Here is a 15,340-nt window from a genome sequence, read left to right as displayed (position 1 = left end):
ACGGCAAACATGAACACTTTCTGTAGCTGCATTCATCTGGTTTCCAAAACCTCTGCAGCTTCTAATTTCTAATGGGATTCAGGCAATGAGTGTGACTTGTCGACACGTACGTGAATAATTTCACAGTTCAAGTGTCTTTGTTTTAAAAGTTTTAGTAAAAATTCAAAACAAAAAAGTTTGTACAAAAATAAAGAGAGAAATTGATAATACAAAGGAAAAGTTCTTATGTGAGATGTATCTGTTCAAGTCTTATACAGCTTAGGTCTCTTTGGGTTTCTCTTAACACTAGAATTACCGGAGCCTACGAAAAAACTTGTAGATCCAGCCCACCTTAAATCTGTTCGCACCTCTCCGTCAGCGTCTTTTGTCCTGTAAATGTGCCGATTAAGACAAGCAGCAAGGGATTTGCGGAAGTATGAATCGTGATCGTGACTGAGAGAATAAAAGTGAAAAAAAAAAAACGGTAACTTTTACAAGTCCTATAAATGTACAGTGGCTGTTACAGACACAAACCAAATGTATGTGTGTACTGTAAAATATTAACAATAAGAGCAGCTCACTACTGAAAACGGCAAATATAGAAGGAAGTGGGGATCGAAGCAGGGACTCTTGATTACAAGTCAGCAAATCTTACCGTTACGCCACGGAAGCTGTTGTATCGTCCTTGAACCTTTTGTGAAAGTGTTTATTTGATCTTTGGACTTCAGGCTTCACACATTCTATAGTTTATGCCTACATTTTGTAACATTTATTACTAAAATATGAAAAAGTTTGTTTTAACAATGTGTTTACAGAGATTACTGTAGAAACGGGACACACATGAAATGCATGTGTTCCAAATAATGATCTATTATTTCCACTCTAAAACTCCAGCACTTCACTCCCAGATAATCAATCAAGGCATGAGCTGGGGGAACTTTGTGAAAGTTCTGCGATGGTGGGGGGATGGAATAGCAGGCTGCTTGCTGCTTGTCTTAATCGGCACATTTACAGGACGAAAGACGCTGATGGAGAGATGCGAACGGATTTAAGGTGTGCCGGATTTATGAGTTTTTTCATAGGCTCTGGTAATTCTAGTGTTAAAAGGTCTCTATTATAACAAACAGTCATATTTTCATGCATCAGACTTGCAGATGTGAAATTTGCATGGTCATATAATTGTGTGCTGTCATTACCCCAGTGAAAACAAGGCAAATCAAACAGTTCCGTTTCTAGCTAAATAAAGACTGACTAGAATTCTGTTACTGGAATTCCATTACAAGTTAGCTTTACGGGCCAAGCAGAATTGTCCTTTGTCTATTGTGAGGGATGGCCGGCCATATATTCCGGCCAACACCTCCAAGCCGCCAGATGGAGCCCTCCCGGCAGCATGGAAGTTCCCCGAATTCTGGCAGGGCCTCATGGACCTTGTAGTTTTTACAACCAGCCCTGCTGGATACCATGGGGACCACCAGGAGACGCTGTAGGGAGGCTCCGGGAATACTACGTGCCCTATAACCCGGAAGTGTGTCCTGGTCACATGGACAAAAGGAACGACATGCTTCTGGGATGAAGAAAGAGTGGTTTTTATCCGACCTGGAAGTGCTAAGAAATCACATGGACAGGGGTTTGGGAGCACTTCCGGGTCATGGACTATAAAAGGACCATGGGAAATCCCAGGCGGCGAGCTGAGTTGGGAGGAAGGGTGGCTAAGCGTCTGGGAGTGGAGGATTGTTTATTATTGATTATTGAATATTGTTTATTGTTTACTGGAGTAGTGTGGAGTAGTGGTGCTTTGTGCACTTATTTATAATAATAAAGTCAATTCTTGGACTTTTATCTGGTGTCTGACATGTTGTCCGAGGGTTCAAGGGGTCAAAAGTGACAGTGCCTCTATCTGTCACACTATTTAGTTTAATTTTTTAATCTGCATAGTTGTGATCAGGGTTGTGGCAAGTTGGGCTGCTGGATCCTATCCCAGCTAGCACAGGGCAGGAATAAACCCTAGACAGGGTGCCAGTCCATGGCAGGGGCAAACACACAAACACACACCCCAATCTCCCACTAGGGCTGATTTAGTGTCACCAGTCTACTTAACCTGCACATCTTTGGACTGTGGAAGGAAACCCATACAGACACGGGGGAACATGCAGCCCCCTTGCAGGGAGGATCGCAGATGTGAACCCTGGTCTCCTTACTGCGAGGCGGCAGAGCTACCACTGCACCCCCGTGCCACCCTACAGTATGTACAGTAGTTATTAGAAAGACATATTCTAAGCAAATTAGGCAATCACTGAAGTGCATTTTAACATTAAACATTCTAAACATTCTTACACCATTTGTGCACACTTTCCCTGTCTCTCCAAGTACTCTGGTTTTCCTCACAGACTACACTGATTAGTCTTTCTAAAATGAGTGTGAGGTGTCCTGTGATGGACTGGTGGCCAAGGTGGGTTCATGCATAATGTCCAGTCGAGCCAGGATGTGTTCTGGGGGCCGTGACTTTGTACCTGATTAAGCAGATTTTAAAATGGAGGTATGAATGCTGTAAACTTTAAATATGAACTTTAATTTGTCTCTCTACTATCAGTCTAATACCCAAATATTCTTAACTCTATACAACATCAAAACACTTTCAACAGCCTGAGCTTCCTTATATCTGGTGGAGTTAATTTACTTTTGAGTAACGTTTTATGAGGATGAACCAGAACCCTAAACAGCAGTGTTAGAAATTTCAGTATTTTACAATATATATAATGTAAACTAAAGATGGGGGTCTACATTATTTCAATAAATAATTTAAAACCATGCTTATGTGATCTGGTGTGGCACAGAAACACAAAACATTCCTGGCTCCTGGTCTGTCTAAAATCCGGTATAATGCCAGACACCTTTAAACATGCAATTGTTCAGCCTTTGCTGAAGAAGCCCACACTTGATCCTACAGCTCTTTCAAACTACAGGCCTATTTCTAAGCTCTCATTTCTGTCCAAAATTATGGAGAAAGTGGTTTCTTTGCAGTTAATTTCATATCTGGAGGATAACAATGTATGTGATGTGTTTCAGTCAGGTTTTAAAAAACTTCATAGTACTGAATCAGCTCTGCTGAAGGTAACAAATGATATTCTATTAACTTTGGACTCTGGCTCTTCTGCAGTCTTGGTCCTGCTGGGTTTCAGTGTGGCATTTGACAGCTTGAGGATGAAGTAGGCATTCAAGGCTGTGCACTGAAATGGTTTGTGTCCCACCTGAAAGGCAGATCTATGTCCATTAACATGGATTGGAATTTCTCTCAGCCAGCTCCTCTCACACAAGGCGTCCCTCAAGGTTCTATCCTGGCTCCCCTTCTATTTTCCCTTTATCTGCTCCCCTTGAGGGCCATCTTTTACAAACATGATGTTGCGTATCATTGTTATGCTGATGATACATAACTGTACCTCAAAGTTAGTTCTGACATCACGTCATCTGTAAAAAAGCTGTTGAAATGCTTTGAGGATATTAAATATTGGATGGCACAAAATTTCTCACAATTAAATGAAACTAAAACAGAAGTCATTATTTTTGGTCCTACCACATCTGCAGTTGAAATCGGCATGCACTTAGGACCTTTGGCAGCAATGATTCATAATGATGTCAGAAACCTAGATACCATCTTTGAGTCGTCACTAAGTTTTGAAAAACAAATCTCCATGGTAGTAAAGTCCAGTTTTTACCAACTGAGACAAATTTCTAAACTAAAATTCTTTCTATCACAGAAGGACTTGGAAATCGTCATTCATGCGTTTATTACATCTCGACTAGATTATTGTAATTCCTTATATGTGGGTCTCCCAAAATCTGCTCTGTTGTGCCTTCAGCTGGTTCAGAACGCGGCAGCTAGATTGGGTCGACAAAAAGGGATCACATCTCCCCCATTTTAGCCCCTCTCTCCACTGGCTACCGGTGAGGTGTGGCATTGATTTTAAATCTTGTTGTTTGTTTTTAAAGCCTTGCATGGTCTCGCTCCAAAATATATCTGCGACCTCCTTCGCCCATATGTGGCACCAGGAGCATTGAGGTCATCTGGACAACTGCTCCTTGTAGTGCCAATATCTCGGCTGAAGTCGAGGGGAGACCGAGCTTTCTCAGTTATTGCTCCTCGGCTTTGGAATGACTTGCCTCTGCACATCAGGTCTTCATCCTCGATCGAGGTTTTTAAAAGTCGGCTTAAGACCTTCTTGTTTTCTTCTGTCTTTCATTGTGTATGATGGGATTGTGGTGGATGTTACAATTGGTTGTTTTATTAATCTGCTTTTGCATGATTGTTTGCATTGTGTTTATTTTAATGCTTTTTTGTACAGCACTTTGGCACAACCTCTATTGTTTTAAATGTGGTTTTATAAATAAATAATCTAATCTAATTTATGTCTTTCTAAATGTAAATGACAGGCTATTTAAGGGTTCCATCATAAGAAATGGTGAAAAAGGAAAAATAATGGAGAAACTGTCCAAATAATATGAATTTATTGGAAGAAGACATAAGTTAATTATAGAACAGGAATATACACAAGATAAGAGAGAGAAGGGGTGTTGGTGTTACGCAGATGGTGGTGGGGGGGGGGGGGGGGTATGTGGTGCAGAAAATGTAGGAAAAGATGGGAAGACAATCAGGTGCTTGGAATTCTGGGCTGTCAGTTTTCTAGGTAAAGTTCACCAAGTCATAACGTCAAAAAGGAGCAGCAGCGCTGCAGTCTACACCGTGACTTGTAGCTAGACGGATACGTGTGAAATCATCAGGGCTTTGGTTTAATGATGAAGCCAAGGGGCTCCACAGTCCACACACACATCTAACTTTACAGAGTTCAGTGCAGGCAGGACAACTAGAAGAACTTTTTTTATGCTGAACACTTGATACCATGAGTCTTACACTTTTTTTTACACTGTTTTACGCATGTGCTCTGTCATTGATTTTCCTTCACACCATCACCTTTTCATTGGTGGCTCTTGCTGCTGTTTGATATGCTGATAACCTTCATGCAATGTCACCAGTACGTCTTGGTCAGCAGCCATGAATGATGGTTGTTGCTCTCTGTTTCTCATATTTGTAGTCCATGGTTGATCGGTTGTTCAGCGCTCTTTGCAGTTTTGCTGTGAGCAATTATAATTCTGTAGCAACCTATTCAGGATTCCATTAGCCTGCTGTAATGTGGTGTTTGGGCACCGGCTAACCCGCTGGTGTGACATCGCACTGTATGTCTTGAAATCAGGCCATCATCTAATCTCTGGCTATCTTTAAATTTCATTATTGTTTAGTTGTTTGTTAAGCAAAAAAGAAACCATTAAGAATTCTGAATCTTAAAAATGCAAGTTAATTAGAATCAAGATTATGTTCCAATAACAGCACTAATTGGTTACTAATTAAGGAAGAGGCTAGAATGAAAACCAGCAGCCACTGCATCTCTTCATAATCTGAGGTTGACATCTCTGACATTGCGCTTTCCAGAAGAGGTCGACCAACAATCTAATAAGACCACATTTTAAATCATTTTATGATCTTCTACAGAAACTGGTGCTTGTCACCTATGTTGTGTATCAGTATTAGCAATACAAGCAGTAGTAGGAATATTGTTATATGTACAGAGTACAGTCAGATATTTACTTGCGTGTCTAACAAATGTGTTGTAACACTTTGAGCAACGGTGTCTGTAAGTTAGTGACCCAAGCCGTGCTGAGGAAGCAGAAAGTGAATGTTCTCCTGATGTGGTTGTGCGTGTGCGTGGCCTGGTATAAACACTCATTATGGAAGGAGGACTAATAGTTGTAAGGCCAAAGGGACATTTACTTGCATTCAATTGATTGTCATTACACCTCACAGTACAGTAAAATAAAAAAGTACTTGCTGCAATAAAAAGAACTTGTTATTATTCACAGTGATATACAGTAGAAATATGCACCGACAATACAGCACATGTACAGTATATTGTAGTGGCACAACAATATACTGTAGCAGGTGCAAGTGATTAAACTGAACAATAGTATTAAAAATAAATATGTAACCACTTGACATTAAAATACAGTAAATAACAATAAACAGGTAATCAAACATACAACTTGAAACAATAAAGTAGTAAAATTTAATAGTATAACTGAGCAGTTCGATGTGAGATAACAAAGTCTGCCTATCCTAAGTGAACAGTTTGTGCAGTATGCGTATCTGCAGAATACTAAATTGAATCTGCCAGAAAATACAGAGATGCTGAAAAACCTGGAGAGCAAAAGAACATTTTTTAAATAAAATTAATAAAAGAAACAGAGATAAGGGCTGTAATGATAATTTGCATGTCCAAAACTCCTCACATACTTGCATCTGACCCAAGGATATAGTAGCAGAGGGTGGGTGGTCAAAGTCAGTCTTTCTTTCTTTCTTTCTTTCTTTCTTTCTTTCTTTCTTTCTTTCTTTCTTTCTTTCTTTCTTTCTTTCTTTCTTTCTTTCTTTCTTTCTTTCTTATCTTATGGAGGGTGTCAAGTCTCTTTTTCCCATTTAAATCTATATTTTTGGTAAACAGTACTCAGACACTATTAAAGCAAGGTAAGGGTAACGTTAGGTTCATGTTTGACTTTTGCCATGCATATCTAGTACAATGAGATGCTTGCATAGGTTAAAATATGCTGAAAATTAACAAAAACTTACCATCCCACGCATCAAACATATCAGTAATGAAGTAATCAATAAAGGACATTTGAGATTTAGGAACACTGCAGGTGTTTCGATCAAACACTGGCATCACAACTGGAAGGCCTTGTCTCTTCTCTTCATCAGTCTAAAAATGGAACATTGCAGGTTTCTGATTTTCAGATAGAAGTCAACCATACATCACAGAAAAGGTGTAGATTTGCCTTTACATGGGAATTCACTTTTAGTTGTTCATTTGTTTAAATGTACAGTATGTTATTTTTGTTCTGGATAATGTGACATTTGTACCAAATGTAAAGACACATTAATTTGAGAAAAATTCTGAATAGTAAATTATTACAATGAACTCTACATACCTTTTTTTTTTTTACATCATGCTGATTGATGTATTTTAGATCCCATTGTCCTTGAGGTAAAACTCGGTTCAAACTATGTGTACAAAATGAGGCACTGCTGCCTAGTTTGATTCATTTCTCTTCATTTTACACTTTGATTATCTCTGAATAGCTCATCAGTTTTAGTTTCAATGAGTCCACCACTGGACTGCTCAGCATTGTTTGGTATCCCATCTTTAAAGTGCTTTCCCATTGGCTGACACTACTGGCACAAATGCTGGCTTCTCCAGATGTACACTGAAGTTGTGTGTGGATGTCAGCAGTAGGAGTTTCCTACCCACACACTGCCATATACTGTCAGTCAATTTTCTAGAGTGAAGAAAGCCCTGAAGCAGATGTATACCACTTTTATTTAGATATGAAATCATATCTGGAGTTCCTAGTTGGAGTTAGAGTTTATAGACATATCAGTTGTGAATTTCCCCTTGGGATTAATAAAGTATCTATCTATCTATCTATCTATCTATCTATCTATCTATCTATCTATCTATCTATCTATCTATCTATCTATCTATCTATCTATCTATCTATCTATCTACAGGCTTTTGTTTCATAATTTCATAAACATGCTGTTTACTTTTGATAGACCATTATAAATAACAAACATCAAATAATAACCTTTTACCACTTGATGATAACTTTACAAGCCAGGAAGAGAATAACTTATCAAATATTTTTTTTGTCTTTTTAAACAAGAGTTAGCAGTCATGAAAATTAATATAAATCAGACATACAAACACAAAAAAGTGTGGGACGATGAATTTTAATAATTGCCAATCTGGAATGAAACGATAAAGGCAGAAAGGACCATGAAGAAAGAAATCCCTTGACACTCTTAAGAATATGATTAGGGTTAGATGTTACTAGGGGGCTTTGCCTCCTGCTTGCTTTGCTCGCCAACCCGGGTCTGCACTACATGCTAGCCTCTTTGTGGTTCTGTCACTTGCTTATGGGTATGCGGATGTACAATTTAAATAGATTGTTATGTTCATGGGAATTGTTACATATGCATAATAGAACTAACTGTTTTACATTATAGCGAGTAATTAACCATAGTAAAAAATAGTAAAATGTAATAATTTGAAAGTAAATTATGTTTCATGTTGCATTAGAGTTATTAGTTAGATAATACAAGTTTCTTTCTGTTTGGCTTTGAAATTAACACGCAAATACTTTTTAAACTTACACTTTTACTGTAAAACTTCAGTAAAAACAATTTGTTAAATTAAAATTTCATCAATATCGCATTGAATTTTGATTCTGTGTTTGGACTTCCTGTACATCGTGACAACGCAACGTATAACTGCCTGTGATTGAATTTTGTTTCTTTCTCTCTAATAAATACTGTACACTGTAAAACAACTTTTTCAAAGGTTTGGTTCTGAGATTTGTTAACTGTCTTTGCAAAAGCAATTCTAACAGGAACCTGTTAATGTTTTAATACGAATGGCATATCAAGATCTCCTTTGCTGTCTAATGTTATCCACGTATGTTGTACTGTATTACCTTTCTTGGATACATCCTTCTTTCTACAGTAATTCGTGCGGTGGAAGACTGAATGGTGTTAACGGTTGTAGATATTCCACAGGATATTGTAAGTTGATGTTTTCATCTTCCGCACCATCACCACCAACTGATTCAGCAGTCTATTGATACGCATTTAACCAATTTGCCGTGTAACTGATCGACATTTTCACTTTAATTTGTTTGACTTCATCGTTTCTCAGTGCTAGGATTGCCCATGTACTCATTTCTTCTGCTGATAACCCTTCATGATGAAATTCTTCAATAAGATTTGGACATAATAAGTCTTCTTTAATTGGGAACTTAAAGTGAGGAAAACATTAAAATTTATAAGAGCTGAGAGAGCAGGAACTGTGTCTGTCAAAAGCATTCACACGAATGAGAGGTTGAGAGGAAGGCGTGACTTTAAAAAAATCTCATGGCCAGAGTCTCGTGGGACTTGAAAAAAATCTCTTAAAAAAAGTCTTGTCTCATTTCAGGATTTTTTTACATAATAGAGAGACAATGTTCTACACAGGGGAGAGATGATAATGCCAAAGTATCTGAATGAACTTGACGGGAATGTGCTGTGGGTAAACAGACAGAAGGGGCAGGAGAGCAGATTTTGACCAGTTAATTTTGTGACCAGACAGGGTCTTTAACTCTTTGGAGGCTTTTTGTTTGGTCAAACTCCTTTTTATTACCAATTGTGAAAAACATAAAACTAGCAAAACATTTTTTCAGCAACACCCTTATTGTCACTTTCCTCCAACAGTTCAAAGTCTTTATCTGACAAAACACATATCTGGGAGAGGATTTCTTTTGACTAGAGTGGCTGCTGGTATGTGACGCCGCCATGCTGCAATAAAAAATGAATGGCGATTCATCTTTATTTCATGATCTGTGCTGCCATCTAGTGGATAAAACTGTATAATACATAACATAAGTTTCTTTGGTGGGTTAGCCTTCAGTACTTTATGTGTTGACTGTTGTCGACACCAGCCTTGAAAGAGTTAAAGAACAAACTAAGAATATGAGGAGTGCTTCGTAGAAAGTGTTATGATCTCTGATTTTCAAGAACTTATTATGCAAGCGTTTATTAGAGTGTTTGACTAATTTTAGATGAATTACAGGATTTTAACACACAGGGATTCAGAATCTGAAGATTGTTTACTGTGTTTCTTGCACCTTAACAAAGTTTAAAAGTTATCTACATATTACCACAATGCCATTTTTTCTTTTCTCTCAGACACCGCCATTTTGTCGATTCTATTGTCATGATGCATCCTCCAGTTGCTGGTAGCATGTCAATAGAGTTCATGACCCTAACCTCATCAGGACAAGGGTTTATAGGTTGGTTCGATTGGCCATGTCCCAAGTGAGTTTGACGAATAAACCTTGAAACGCTAATAAAGACGTTATGTTCATTCCCAAACCCCCGTTTTTTGACTTGTTTTTTTTACTGACTTTGATTCCCATGTTTAGTTTTGGTTTTCATTAACAAACTTGCCGCAAATTTTGACTCATGTTCATCCCCTGGTTCTCTCATTTAAAATGACTTTCTCCTGTCTTCGAAACAACAAAATATCATCTGCATATAGAGCAACAGCAACGAGTTTTAGTGCGATATTTAAGGAACAACCCTATCTGGTGTATTTTTGGATTTGAAAGGGGCCGAGAGATGTTTTGAGTTGTTAAGAGTTACTGTCGCGGCCCAAGAATATTGTGACAGGGTGGAGGAGATCTGAGATTCGTAAGAGATGATGAACACTGACTGATGCCTGGCAGGGACAGATAAGACCAGTCTGATTTAGATTAATTTGTTTATAAATAACCAGCTGCAGATGGAAAGCAAGAAACCTTGCCAGTGATTTTTCAATGAAATTCAAGAAATAGGGTGATAGTGAGAACAACCAGACACATTATGATGGCTAAATTCATTCAAGAGTTCATTTTGGAGAAACAGAGAGCAGAGTCCAGTATCTGCATGGATGAGAGTGCTGTTTCTAAAAGTTAATCAGCTCAGAAGGCAAGCTATCTGCATGGATGAGAGTGCTGTTTCTAAAAGTTAAGGAGCTCAGAAGGCAAGCTATCTAGATCTGGGAAATTCCTTGGATTCAAGGAACCCACCACCTTCTTTAGTCGTTGAGGCCTTGTCCTCTAAAGATAGCAAGAGGAAGGGGAAGGTTGTTTAAAAATGGAATTAATTTCAGAAGGGGAGTAGATGGAATTTTAAACATACATACTGTCTATTATTTACAACTCACTTGTGCGAAGTACTCTTCAGAAATCCTCCCGGCCCACTCTATGCAGAGCTCCAGTGGCCGGCATGGATTGGCGACGTCGGCACACTTGATCAGCATGCGCTTGATGAGGAGGCGATTCTCTGGGGAGTTCTTTATGCTGGCTGGACAATCGCAGTCACTGCTTTCACTCTATGTAAAAGAGCGGAGGAGGCAAAAAGGCCTTAGCAATCTCTTAGGAAGATTTAATAATAACAAAAATAATAATCTTTATTTATTTGAGATTTCTTTTTACAAATAAACGTAATGAAATGGCTGTAGAACAATAAAAGCACAATTATAAAAGTTATATAGTTTTTGAAAATTATCAATATATCTCAGATCTCCAGACAGCTGAACGCCCACATATTTTAGCCTGGTCTTAGGAGTTACTGGGAGGCTGCAGTTCAAAGATCTGAGCGGCCTGGTGGGACCATATCTGAGGATCACATCCTTGAGTTATATGCAAACATTTAATAACTAAATAAAAGAATTTTAAATTCATTTCTATAAGAAAGAGACACAAATTAAGAAATTTTCAAGAGGAACAGTCGCTTTTTTATCATTTAGTACCATTTCATGTGAGAACTTTGAAAAAAACTGATTCTTGAAATCTTCAGTTTTTGAAAGCTTGACCCTCGCTCCGACCTCAAATAAAACATCCATCTGGCCTCCTTTAAAACATTCCTCAATCATGTGGTAAAAATCCATCCTTCCTTCTACCTCTTTCAAGTCGAAATCCATTCTTCTTCATCGAACAGAACCCCATTCTTCTTCGTGCCTCTGACCTCCACCCCAAAGCCTACCTTAGACACAATCACGGTACCAAAGTGGCACGACCAAAATCATTAAAAAATGTACCATCTGAAAGAGATGAAAGTTCCTTGGCAGCCACTGTAGTGTACGTCATACTGCATAACAAAATCTCCACCAAGTAAAACGGGGCGAACCTTCAAAGTCTGCATGCCTGTCACCATAAGATATATACGGCTGATGTTAAAAAATCTAAACACCCTTACTGACATTTCGGCTTTAGGCATTCAGTAGCAGCAGACTTTAAACTACAAACTTCTGACTGAATACCAAGCAGCGACTCGCTGGGTAACCCTGAGTAAGTCGCTTGTTCTGCCAGTGCTCAGGCTGTAGAAGTCTATACATTTTTGAAATGTATCCTTATGTTGTAAGTTGCAGTTTGAACAATATTTAGTTAAGGAAGTATCAGTTATAGGAAAAATTGAGCTGACTTTTTGATTTATTTATATTTTTTATGATCAGCTTTTAGCTTTTGGATATTCATTACACAACAAACACTGATATAAAGAAGTTTGCACTAACCAGGCGTCTCAAATTTAAACAGTCTTGTTTAAAATGAATGTATGGTGATGGAAAACATAATGAAGACACTTTTAATAAATTTTTAAACTCACAATACTAAACTATGAATTAAACAATATATAAAATAAGGGGGACCTTATAGACTGCAAATATTTAAAATAATCCAAATCAGACAGAATACCATAAAAACTACCAGCCAGCGATCAGGTCACCTGGACTAACAAAAGACAAGGAAACTGACTGCAGTACAGACTTCTGGGTATTGATTTGAACTTTGTGCTGCTAGCAATGTCCAAAAACACCAGCTTTACCACAGAGGAGAGCACAGTTACGCATGTAAACATGATAGTGGTTTTAAGATTATCAGTCATTTATGTAATCTTTGTTAATACCACATGGAGCAAGGCCTTTAAGTTTGGGATGCAGGCTGCACAGAGAGAAGAGAAACAGAGAGAGATAAGACAGACACCATCTGCCAGAGGCGACACCTGTGGGCCCACTGAAGCAGCAATGCACCCAGACTCATAGGGACTCATTGTCATCTTCATCATCTGTATCCTTATACAATTATCTTTCAATGCATCTCTTTTCAAACACATTTCCTACTCTTTCTACTATTGGCTTTACTGCGTTTCATTCATTTTGATTTGGGTCAAGTTAAAGAGCAGCTAGTGTGTGAGCGCTCAGTGGCTGAGAAGAGCCGTCTTCAATGGTAGCACAGCGGTGAGCGGGCGCCTGCTCTGGTGACTGGCACAGGTGTAGGTTTGGTCTGCTTATGTCGAGCTTGTAAGTCTCTTTGCTTGAAACAGCTGTTCACGTTCAGATAGGGCCATACACGTAAGGCGCTATAAAGCAGCTAACTGAAGTACAGGGGAAATTCTACAATATAATAATAATTCAATAGAAATGGGCCCATAAACAATGCAATCAAAGTGAAATAAGCATGACATAGATAACAAGCACAAAAAAACTCATTTCATTTTCTGATTGCAGCAATAATGGAAAATTATACATATGCATGCCATTAATCATAAAATAAAAGTGACTGCACATTTTATAGTCTGTAGAATATTAGAAATACTTGAAACTTACATTTGAGCTAGTTTCTTCTATGGCCGCAATTGGCTTGTTGATGCTGTTTACAAATTTGCTGACGTGTTCAAAATGTCGGGTCATCTCTGTGGCCAGCACCATATCAATAATTGACTGCCGTAATGCTCTAAATTGAGTCCTGCACATTGGATGAAACAAAGAAAAATGAATGTTTCACACATAATCTGTACACTACTGTGAAACACAGGTTTTCTTATCACCATTTTTCATTTAATCATATCATATAAAAAACAATCAAATGTACTTTGTATAACAAGTGTGCATTTCTGTGAAGTGGGAGCCTTGCTGCCTTACACTCTGTGCCAAAGGGTGAGCACCAGCTCTTCAGTGTTTGACCTGGAGAAGTGATGCTTGGATAATTTTGCAACCCTAGATGTTCACTGTTTTGGTTAAAAGCACATTTCACATTTGAACAGTGTTTCACTTAAATTTTTAGAATATTAAATCATTATATTAAAACCAGTTTTAAAAAAAGCCGAACCTCTTCAGAATACAATAATTTCATAAACTCCTACTAATGATGCGCCATTCTAACAATTTCATCCCAAAAGAAGATGCTACAGTAGCAGCCCTCTTATCCAGATTAATATAATGGAAACACAACGTACACACGTAGACAATTTATTAACCTTTTTTCCTTTTAATGTAAGAACTTTCATTAAAATTTAAATCATGCATTTCTTATTGATCATATTAGTAACTAGAAGCAGCACCCGGCATTGCACGGGTAACTAATTTTAAGCTCTGGTCCTGTAGTCTGCTAGTCGGGCTTCAGTCTGCTTTGGTGTTCACTTGCTTTGAGCCACCAGGTGGCACTGTTGTTCCAACTGTAGTTAAAAAAAAATAAACAAAGTGCCCCCAGAGTCACATTTTGGGCTGGGACATGCAGTGCCTTCCGTAATATCTGAGACAAAGACCCTTTTTACCTTGATTTACACTTCTGTTCCACAGTTTAAAATTACAAATCAAACACTCCAGACATCATTAAAGTGCACATTGCCGACTTTCATTTAAGGGGATTGGCATATCCAGTATTTCAGTCACACCCTGTAGAAATGACAACACTTTTCATAGATAGTCCCCCCTCCCTCCCCCCCCGATTTCAGGGCACCATAATGTTTGGGACAATTGACGTCACAGGTGTTTGTGATGATTCAGGTGTGTTTCATTGCTTCATAAGATTCTTCAGTTTGCTTCTACCCTTTGGAGTGGAGCAGAGGAGTATATCAGGGGAAAAATGTGTCTTTGTCCCAATAATTATGCCAGGCACTGTGGTCTCTGGTCTTCTCCTAATTAAATGAGGGAGGACTGCCAATTTTGGCAGAGATTGGTCTAAAGGTGTAGAGTTGTAGATCAGACATATACTATATATATACACAGATTTTGAGCCTTATAGATTAGACTTAACCATGCACTGGTAAATGTAATTAACATTACAATTTTTGTCATTGTATGCCTAAAACTATGCCTTAGACATACAGTAGCTGTCATTTTTGTTTTTGAAGTAAACAAGCATCACCTGCTTGCCTCCATAAAACATCATGCTAGGGTGAAACCTAGGGAGGACGGTTTGGGAAAGAAGGCAGATGGCCAATTTGAGATGTGTGGTGGGCATCTCTGTTGTGTTTTGTATTTTTCGTAACTGTCATATCATTAACAAAGACTACAAGAGGGTCAATACCAAAGTAATTCCTAAAACTAATCTTCTTGGAAGTTTAATACCACTAAGATTTTTGCTGTATATACTGATCATAACCATATTTATCTAACTAAGATGCCAAGCAGAGGTTTACTTGAGTTGGAATGTACTAGGAACAATGGCCAAAAATTGCCTGCTTTTGAGTGAAAAGGTTCAAGCAAAATGAGAGAAAATTGTATGGTGTTCAGGGTTAAGACGAGGTCAATGAAGGAAAAGCATGAAGCAAAGCTAAAAAGGACTAAGATTAGGATGACCAAGTGGAATGAGAAACTGGAAGATGAGTGCTAAGTTTAGGGAAAGAACTGGAGTCTAGATGGTAAGTCACGAGGTAAGGAGAAACAAGCTGAGGAAGTCTGGTCAT

General features: G+C 38.3%; 1 protein-coding gene across 1 annotated transcript in view; it reads right to left on the bottom strand.

Moving 5' to 3' along the window:
- The window catches only part of pde8b (phosphodiesterase 8B), a 349,017-nt gene that overhangs the window by 21,270 nt on the left and 312,407 nt on the right, over positions 1 to 15,340 (bottom strand). Inside the window, 3 exon segments of the mRNA XM_051929508.1 lie at positions 6,650 to 6,779; positions 10,818 to 10,985; positions 13,260 to 13,398. Of these exon segments, the coding sequence (XP_051785468.1) occupies positions 6,650 to 6,779; positions 10,818 to 10,985; positions 13,260 to 13,398 (437 nt within the window).

This window comes from Erpetoichthys calabaricus, chromosome 7 (assembly GCF_900747795.2).
Source record: "Erpetoichthys calabaricus chromosome 7, fErpCal1.3, whole genome shotgun sequence".
NCBI lineage: Eukaryota > Metazoa > Chordata > Cladistia > Polypteriformes > Polypteridae > Erpetoichthys > Erpetoichthys calabaricus.
This window is presented reverse-complemented; position numbering and strand designations above follow the sequence as displayed.